We start from the raw sequence: 10,304 nt of genomic DNA, 5'->3' as shown, positions 1-10,304 counted from the left end.
TTGGGAGTTGGAACCAATAATCAAGCGGAAGTGCAGGCAACCAGTTTTGGCATTAATTGGTGCATTCAACATGGTTATAATAGAGTAATATTGGAAGTAGATTCTGAACTTGTGATCAAGTGGCTGAATCTGGACATCAAACCACCCTGGAGCATTCAAAACTACGTTAATGAACTCCAACAACTGGTCCAATTGCTAGAATTCTTCCAATGCAAACATGTTTTTCGAGAAACAAATTTTCCAGCTGATACATTATCTAAGTACAGCCATACACTTGATAATACACAACACTTCTACAACCTTCAACAACTTCCACAAGAAACCAAGGGCTACATAAAGCTAGACAAGATAGGAATGGCAAGCTTCAGGAGAAGAAGATTAAAAATGATCAAACAACCTCCTTGAACATTTCTTATCTCTAATGTTCCTAACTTGGACAAAATCGGTATGACAAAATTGGGAAGAACAAAGATGTAGCTTCGTATACTTGATCTTCTTCATTTAGCTATGTATAAAATGTAGCTTATTTGAATAGGACTAGTGTAGGTATCTTTCTTGTATTCACATGGAAGGGGAGAGTCTCCCTCATTTATGATTTTTCCTAGTCGCATTGTATCGAGAGGAGTCCTCTCATAGGTTTACTGCTTTTCTAGTATTTAGGAAGCACTTTCTAGTATCGGGGATGAGTTAGCCGACCTTAGTAGGTTTGCACACTTATGAACCACCTTAAGTTCGGAGGTAAGGTTATGTCCCCCTCCTTGTATCTTTATATTTTATGTATGATAAGGCTTGGGGGTGCTGCTCAACCCCTGACTGTGCACGAGAGGTGGAAGCCTCGTGTAGGGTCCCTTCCTGTTAAAAAAAAAAAAAAAATTCAAGTTAAAGTGGCTACAATCAACTTCATTAGACAAAAATCTATAGCAATCCAATGCAGGTCTATGTATTGGCATTCCCCTACTGGCATTAATAATATGATTGCAAGCTATATTAGACTACATAAAAATGACATTAATGTTCAATTTTTATGGAAAATATATTTTGCTTGTAAAGAGGAAGAAAATTCACTACCCAAGACACAATAACCACTTTATGTCAATAACTATTTTTTTCCTAACCTGTCCTGCCTTAACCCGCCCTATTTAAATCTTCCTATACCCCTCCCTATTAAGGATGCACCCCACCCCGCCCTAATTGTCATTTCTAAATCTATATAATATCTATTCCAAATCTCAAAGGTCAATAACTTGGATATTTATATTATTGAGTATATTTTGTTTAGTTTCTTATGATCTGAATTTCGATATTTATTTTGAGATTCGTTGAATTCACATCGAATAATCTTATTTTGTGATTTAAGTGTGACTTCATTTTTAGAATTTAAACTCGAAATATATGTTTAAAAGTGGAGAGATATTCTACAGGATGATCTTGGGGGTTGCCTGTGCAACACATTTTTCGAGAAGATAACACTGGCAAATATATTTTGAGTAAATATGATTATGCTAATAATGATATTTATCTACTAATGAAAGTGTTTGAATTGACTTTTCTAAATTAATTTATAGGTTAAATCATAAGCTAGTTATATTTAATTTTTAGCTTATTTTTGTACTTTTTGACCTAATCATAAATACTTAAAAACATTTTTTATTTTTTTTAAATATCACAAAAAAATAAAATAAAAACTTAAAAAAATTAAAATATTCAAAATAAGTCAATTCAAACACGTTTTATTTTATTTTTGTAAAAATATGTGGTGCTAGTAAAAAAGCAAAAGCATGTGACACTGACATATGTTCATGTAGTCCCCTGACAATAAATATCAAACAGTATTACAGATTCTGTCTTTTTTTCCCCCTGATTTTCTTCTCTTTATTTAAATATCTTAAAATTTGACCGTGAAATTTTTAAATACAAGAAAACACTCAAAATATATATTTTTTTTCAATTTCACAATATTTTTCTTTTACAAATTCTACATTGGGTTATTTTTTTAATAAAATGACCGTATTAAAATTATATTTTATGTTTTTTTAAGATGAAGTATATATATTCAAACAATCAAGTATTATTTATAACTATAACCAAATAAAATTTCAATTTTAAAAATTTCAAGTAAAATGAAAAAATATTTATAATATTATGTAGTAGCTTGTATATGGTATACCAACATAGATTGTGGTGCACTGCTTCACCCTTAACCTGTGGTGAGATTGCTTCACCCTTCAACTTTAGCTTTAAAAATTCGAAATAAAATGAAATTAATTTTCATGGTCAAAATGTCTATTATATTTTCATCCTAGACTTTTATTTTTGTATTTTTATAAATCATATTTTAAAAAATTAAAAATCTATCAAAAATAATATCTATCTTAAAAAGATAAAATTAAAATCTACATATACCTATTCCTTTTGACTCCTCAAACCTATACTAAATATATTATTATTGTATATATAAGGAACGATAACAAATTACCAGCAAGACTGACCAAGATGGGCCTGTTGATATGGACATTCTTTTGATGGAGTATTTTTTAAAAATTAATTATTAATTTTAGTGATATTTTTTTATTTATTATCATTTATAGTAATATATAGCAATACTATGATAAGTCTATACTTGTATTAAAAGTGAATTATGCATACAATATAAATGTATTATAAGTGTTTTAAATATATATTATGTTTGTGTAGTAAGAAACTAACATAATTTATTATAAGTCTATTAAAGTATGTGATAAATATATTATCCATCTATAAAACTTGTATTATATATGTTTTATAAATAGTTATCTGCAATATGTATTAAAACTGTATTATAAATATATTATAAGTATTCAATGAAATTTTTTTTATTGCTATAAATGGTAAATATTTTCTTAATATTGTATATTTATGTTAGTTTTCCTTTTTTTTTTGTTAACATTCTTATCTATTGCACCAACCATCACCCCTTCACCTAACTGTAATTTCTAAAAATATTATGCCGTACTAGATATTTTTACGCAAAAGTTCAATGCTAAAATGTAAAAATTAAAATCTAATTAATTTAAAAGATGGGAGTGCCTTTCGTGGCGGATAAAATAAGGAAAGTAAAAGTAAGATGGTTTAATTTGTGCAGAGGAGGTGCGCCGACGTTCTAATGAGGAGGTGCGAGAGGTTAGATGTAGAGGGTATACGAAGGGGTAGGGATAGAACAAAAAAGTATTTAGAAAAGATAATTAGACAAGACATGACGCTATTTCATAATATCGAAGACATGACTTTAGATAAAAAAGAATAAAAGTCGTTTATTAGAGTAGAAAGCTAGTGAGAGTAGATTGTTGGCTTGTCTTGTGAAAGTTTAGTGACTGTCATAGGACTAGTCGTGTCCGTATAGTTCTTGTCATATGTTATTTATTGTATTTCAATTATTAAATTATTTTGTTGTTATTGTTTCTCTCTTGTATACTTTACACTGCTTTTTTTTTAACGGTTATGTTTTCTCCATTGTTTTTTTCTTCTTTTACTTGAGTTTGATACACTTAAATCGAGAGTCGTTCGAAAACAACTCTTTTACCTTCACGAGGTAGCGATAAAATCTGTGTATACTCTACCGTCTCCCTTCCCTCCTCCAAATCTCACTTTATAAAATTTCATGGAGTATATTATTATCGTTGGACCATGTTATCCCTTAAACTTGTGTCATAACGACCATGTTTTGATACAACTACACAGATGGCTTTCTGTCCATTTTCAACGTGTAATGTCTTTTTAATTTTTGTTATCTCTCTTAATTAATACTTCCTTCGTTTTCTGTGATATAATTTGATTAGATACATAAATTAAGAAATTAAATATTAAAAGCTGTGTTATTAGAATAGACTAAAAAAAGCACATTATATAAATTAGAACATGCTAAAAAGAAAAATGTTTCATATAAATTAAAATAAGATACAGTATTTTCTTTTGTTATACCAACTTACTGCTTTTTGGATATCCCATGTGATGAATAAAAAGTATCTTTAAGAGATTGTATTTCTTTTATTTTTGTCACGACTCAAAATAGGCCATGAGTGGTACCCACCCTTAACCTCCTAGGTGGAAGAACCAACGATGTGAACCCCAACTTATAAAGTATAACAACAATACGGAAGCTCAAACTTATAAAGTAAGAGTTAACAAACCATAAGAGTTTACTACATAACGTTCCCCAAAATCTGAAAGTCATCACATGAAGGACATCAAATTCTAAAACTAAATCTGAAAGTATCAACACCAAAATAAACAAATAACAAAATGTGTCAAAAAACTAAAGACACCATGTCATAACCGAAAAAATCTATCACGAGCTAGAAGGATAGCTCACCCTGAAATTCGATGATCTTCAGACTGATTAGAGCTGAGGTCGAGTCGAAGTCGGTGGAACACTCGCTGCACTCCACAAAATAAAACAAAGAAAAATACAAGTAGGGGTCAGTACAAGACAACATGCACTGAGTAGATATCATCGGCCGACTCAAAATAAAAATCAATATACATAAGGTAATAGCGGGAAATCAACAATAACACTTAACATGTGACAACCAATAAACAATTACATAACCAGTCAACAATATTAAGATCACACATGAGGACTCAAGCCTCCACATCACACTCTTTTGGAAGATGAGTTATTGGAGATTGGGTAGTATTAAGTCATTTTTTTTTTTTTTAATATTACCGTGCCGGAACGTGACACCCGATCCAAATATACCGTGTCAGAACGTGACACCCGTTCCAAATATATCGTATCGGAATATGACATCCGATCCAAATATACCGTGTCGGAACGTGACACTCGATCCAAATATAATTAATTTATCATGTCTTCATGATTACATTCCACTTCATTAACAATATTTCATCAAGCTTTCTTAATTCAAGACACCATTTTTGATAGAACAAGTTTAAGATTATGGATTTCAGGGTCTCGAAATTTCTGACCAATGACAACAACATATCAACCATTCAAACCACAACAATTAAATGCCTAGTAAATTTCACACATTCCTCAATGAATATCAATCACTATTAAGAGTCTATCTATGATATAAAATAAAAACCATAATCTACCTCTACCGAAGAACCAAAGTCAAGCAAGCTAATTCACCGGTGATTTTCCTTTCTTCGATGCCTCAAAATATTTCCAATCTATCACGTATACCATATTTATAAGTAAACGAGTTTGTAGACCTCCATACTATATATATGTTTAACCTAGACCCAACAACTCACCAAATTCTATTATCAATTCTCTAAAACTTAAGTCTAGGGTTAAGTCTTAATTCTTCCAAATAAAATAACTTTTGATGGATTTCATATAAACACTATACCTAATATTTAATTACATATCTCAATATGTCAAAACTTGAATTACAATATTATGATCATAAGAACAATTTTGAATCAACAACAACATTACCTAAATTAACATCTAAACCGAATAAAAATAATATAATAATAACATTCTAATAATACCAAAATAGGTACACTGGAACACAATAAATGCACTGACTATATATATGTTTCACATTCCCAATACCCCTAGGCCCTAATATGTAACTTCCAATGATCACTCATCATTACCCATATTAGCATTAAATTATTTTTTCTAACACATACAACCCTAAAGTCCATTATTTTTACTAGTTAATTGAAAGAAGAATTGAATTGACCGTACTGGATAGATTACTTAACCACTATAGGCGTCGGCGTCAATATCGGGCAACTCTCTCTTCTATTTTTTTCCCAACTTAATTGAGTACTAAAAGTGATAGCCCTACTAACTATTTAATAAATATGAAATAAGTGCTACAGAGTGTTAAATATATTATTAATTCAGCTCATTAATTAAATAAGTTATCTAAATTCACCCCTCAATTAAATAACCATAGTTATCGAATAGTCTAAAATACCCATTAAAAATTTACAGGATGAGTTTTTTATGAATAAAAAACTCTAGTACTCAAAATGACCTAATGGATCGTTACAATTTTGTTATACCAACAGACCAACTTACTTCTTTTTGGATATCCGCGATGTATAAAAAGTATCTTTCATGAAAATATTTCAAGATATAATTTATGTTTTTGTATTTTTGGTTGAACAAAGTATAGGCTAAATAGGTGAGGACATGAATTGAATGAAATCTGAAAAAAGGTATTTGAAGTGGAAAAAAATAATTCGACTTTTTTCTAGTTGTAAATTACGTTGTAGGATGGCCTGTTTACACATAATCTTTATTTTTATTTTTATTTTTTAAACTTATTTACCTATAATCAAATAATCTGAGAAAAAAATTAGAAAAAGGGCTCAATATGCCATCGAATTTTGAAAAAAGGTTCATCTATACCATTATTAGTTAACTGAAAATAATTCCGATTTTGTAAAACCATTTTTTTATAAGTGATCGATTATGATTAGGTCACGTTATTAATTAAATCATTTTTAAAAGGAAAAAAGTCCAAATATGACATCGAACTTTAAGAAAAGGCTCATCTATGTCATCCGTTAAAAGTTTGGCTCATTTATGTCATTTTATTTAACAAATAATGGTATGAATAAACCTTTTTTCATATAAAAAATGACATAAATAAACCAAACTATTATCATCCAATAACATTTGACTTCCGTATTTGTCAATCCTCAATGAAATATTTTTATAGACAAATAAATATCATAAAATATTTAAACATCACACATGTTCTTAAAATCTCCACTTCTTTTGAAATTTTATTTTCGATCAATATAATCATATAAATGAAACGAAAGGAGTAGAACACTAGAACATGTCATAACAAATTAAATTGCACTCATATAATAAACATTCTCTACCCTATTAATCAATGCGAAGCCTAAAATTTTAATAGGAGGATTTAAAAAATCAAACCTCTCTTGTAAATCCTTCCCAAAATTAAGCTTCGATAGATCGAACTATCATATAAATTCTTTTGATAAAATGATATTTGATATGCATTTTTTAATTTTTTGGTATTTGATATAATTGAGACGTTTTTTGAAAAATCAAAGTTATATATCTCTATATTGAACATAGTATGATTACTGTTTTACCGTACCACAAAATGTCGAAACAAAATTTAATAATACCAAACAAAATTAGTTTAGTATGATAATGATATAATACTCACATAAAACTCAAAAAGAATCAAAATTTTCGATGTTGTACCATGCCCTTACTAACCCTAAATCATTGGCTTAAAAGACTTCAATTGAATCCTCTTTATTATCTTCAACTCCACTACTTGCCATCTCCTTCTTCCTCATAGCTTTCCTTAGAAATGGAAGGAATTCAAATCATTTCCACATGTTTAGTTGGAGCAACATCAAATGAATCATTTTCATACAAAAACACCCCTAAGGTTTCTGAAATTGAAATGACACCATGGGATTTACAATTCCTCCTTCTTGACACAATCCAAAAGGGTCTCCTTTTCCATAAACCAAAAGAAGATGAAAATAACATTCCCAAATCATCATTCATTGACAACTTAAAAAAATCCCTTTGTCACACCTTACATTTCTTTCCTCCCTTAACTGGCCGTCTTTCGACCGTTAAAAATTCGGACGACGATACAGTTTCTTTCTTTATAAACTGTAATCATGCTGGCGTGGAATTCACCCACGCCAGCACTCCAAAATTAACTATCTCTACGATTCTTAATTCTACACATATACCAACCATTGTTTACCATCTTTTTCCACTTAACAATATTCGAAATTTCGAATGTGTTACTACGCCTTTATTTGGGGTTCAAATAACCGAGCTTGTTGATGGTTATTTTATTGGATGTAGTATGAATCATAGCTTAGGAGATGGGACATGTTTATGGCATTTCTTCAATTCTTGGTCTGAAATATCTCGCGGGCATACTATCATTTCCAAAATTCCAATTTTAGAACGTTATTTTCCCGAAAAAATGAATCCTCCAATTCGTCTTCCCCTAAATCTAGAAGATGAGAAATTGTTCGAAAAATTCCAAGTTCCAACATTGGTGGAGAGGATGTTTCATCTTAGTAAAGAAAGTATAGGTAGACTCAAGGGTAAGGCCAATAATGAAATGGGTATTAACTCGATTTCTTCTCTCCAAGCTTACTTGGCTCATATATGGCGATGTGTTACTCGTTGTCGCAAGCTTCATGTTGGGAAAGAAGTTGCCATTACCATTCCTATAGGTGAGTACACCTTTTATTTGAAATCATAATGCACTTGAACGATTACTTTTTATGTTTAATTATCAATTATTTCTTTGTACGATTTGAACTATCATGATCTATCTATCTATCCGTTGCTAAAACATACTTGGGAAATCATTTATTAAAGTTTAGTGGCATAATTAGACCTTTTCCCTTATTTAACGTGTTCCTCACTTTTAGGTCTGATTCTTTCTTTGGGTGAGCACACGTGTTAATTATTTTTTACGAGTAAATTATGTTATCATTAGTTTAAATTATTAAAATATATATATATTTTAAATAATTTTATTATGTCTTCCATAAGTCCCATCAGTATAGTCTAGTTTGTGCATGAAGGTCTGACTCTTTTTCTTTGGCCAAGCACATGCATGTGAGATTTGAATCAAGGATTTTGTCAGTCCTGATCTCGTTTGGTTTGGCCTCTCGCTTTGTTTCGTTCTTCTTTTTTACGTTCCTGATGGAGGAAAGGCTGATATCATGGTTAACAATACAAGTTATGACGGAATTAGTTATGATGTGATCAGTTATAATGTGATAAGTTGTGATGGGATTATTTTTTATTGAGTGTTTGGTTTGTTACAATCAAAATAATATACATTATATAAATTTTAAGAATAAATTATTTGTTTACAAAAATATCCTTTATGAATGTGAAAAGTAATGTATAAAAAGGGTTTAAAGAAATATTTTTATCATTTACCTACTTTATCCCGGGATAAGTTATCTCGAGATTACTATACCACTCAAAGAAAAGAATAATTTATCCTTATCATAATTATTAATCTCGGAATAAGTTATTGACACTTTGTAACCAAACAAACCATTGAGAATTGCTAAAAATTTATCCCAAGACTATTTTGTCATATCCACCACACCAAACGACCCCTTAAAGTTTAGCTATTATATGTGATGATATTTAAGATTTGTTTTTTGTCCTGGTTGAAAATAAGATAGAAATTTCTGTGTTTATACATAATCTTATTAAGGTTAAATATAAAATTTAAAATTAATTATTTTTAAATATAAAAATGTGTGTCATTGTTTCAGACATATTAAAAAGTAAATAGTATCCCGTATTTTGAGACAGGAAAAGTACTAAATTATTTCTTCGAGTGTTCGACAGGCGCAAGATCAAGACTAAATCCTCCTCTTCCAGAAGGATATTTTGGAAATGCAATTGATACCAAGCAAGTAAAGACAAGTGTAGGGGAACTACTAGAAAATGGACTAGGATGGGCTGCAATGCAAATAAACAAGATAATTGTTTCACAAAACTCTCAAGAAGTGGTGAAAATGTATAAAGGGTGGGTTGAAAATCCAGTTATATTCAATGTTGGCTCATTATATGGGGGGAAAAGTAAATTACTCATAAGTAGTTCTCCAAGGTATAATATTTATGGTAGTGATTTTGGTTGGGGAAAACCAATTGGTGTGAGGAGTGGAATGGCAAATAAAAATGATGGGAAAATTACTTTATTTCCTGGTGAAAAAGAAGGAAGTGTAGATATTGAAGTTTGCCTTTTGCAAGAGACTTTGCAAGCATTGGAGAATGATCAAGAATTCATGGAAGCTATAACAAATTAAGACCTTAGATTTCTTCAGTATTTCCTCTGTATTAATTTATGTGATAGTCTTTATTTTTTAGTTAGTCCTAGGGAGAATTATATTTTTTTCTATATTTAGTACTTCTTCAATTTCATAATAAGTAATGACGTTCTTACTCTTTTCATTTTGTTTCAAAATAAATGGTGTTTCACATAATCAAAGAAGATAGTTGTAAAAATGTGTTAAACATGGCATTAACGTTTGAAAATGTCAGGAAGATCATGAGGGTGTGGAAAAGGTAATGGAGGTGCGGATATTACTAACATAATGTTAAAAATTATGGACATTCGTTCTCAAATAATAATATTTACAACACTCTTCCTCGAATATACCTAAGAAAAAAATAACCTTGAAAAGGGTTACATTAGTAGACTTTCAACTTTACACATGTCCAATATCAATAAAAACCCTCACACAAGTATGAGCTGATATGTGAGACTCAAAATAAAATTTCTTACTGAAAT

The 10,304-nt window shown here is 30.0% G+C and overlaps 1 protein-coding gene across 1 annotated transcript; it reads left to right on the top strand.

The window, feature by feature from the left end:
• The first annotated feature begins 7,206 nt into the window (after window positions 1-7,206).
• On the top strand, window positions 7,207-9,964 carry LOC129890352 (uncharacterized acetyltransferase At3g50280-like). Its single transcript, XM_055965913.1, has 2 exons — window positions 7,207-8,214; window positions 9,359-9,964. Exons 1-2 carry the CDS (start codon window positions 7,320-7,322, stop codon window positions 9,817-9,819), a joined length of 1,356 nt encoding a protein of 451 aa, XP_055821888.1. The 5' UTR covers window positions 7,207-7,319; the 3' UTR covers window positions 9,820-9,964.
• The last annotated feature ends 340 nt before the right edge of the window (window positions 9,965-10,304 follow it).

This window comes from Solanum dulcamara, chromosome 5 (genome assembly GCF_947179165.1).
Source record: "Solanum dulcamara chromosome 5, daSolDulc1.2, whole genome shotgun sequence".
NCBI lineage: Eukaryota > Viridiplantae > Streptophyta > Magnoliopsida > Solanales > Solanaceae > Solanum > Solanum dulcamara.
Note: the sequence above shows the minus strand (reverse complement) of the source record. Positions and strands in the feature narration are given on the sequence as shown.

What these genes read in the sequence shown, in the direction of transcription:
- LOC129890352 (XM_055965913.1), top strand. Translation starts at nt 7,320, where the DNA reads ATGGAAGGAATTCAAATCATTTCCACATGTTTAGTTGGAGCAACATCA. An exon ending in TGCCATTACCATTCCTATAG is followed by an intron (nt 8,215 to 9,358) that starts GTGAGTACACCT and finishes AGTGTTCGACAG; the next exon opens with GCGCAAGATCAAGACTAAAT.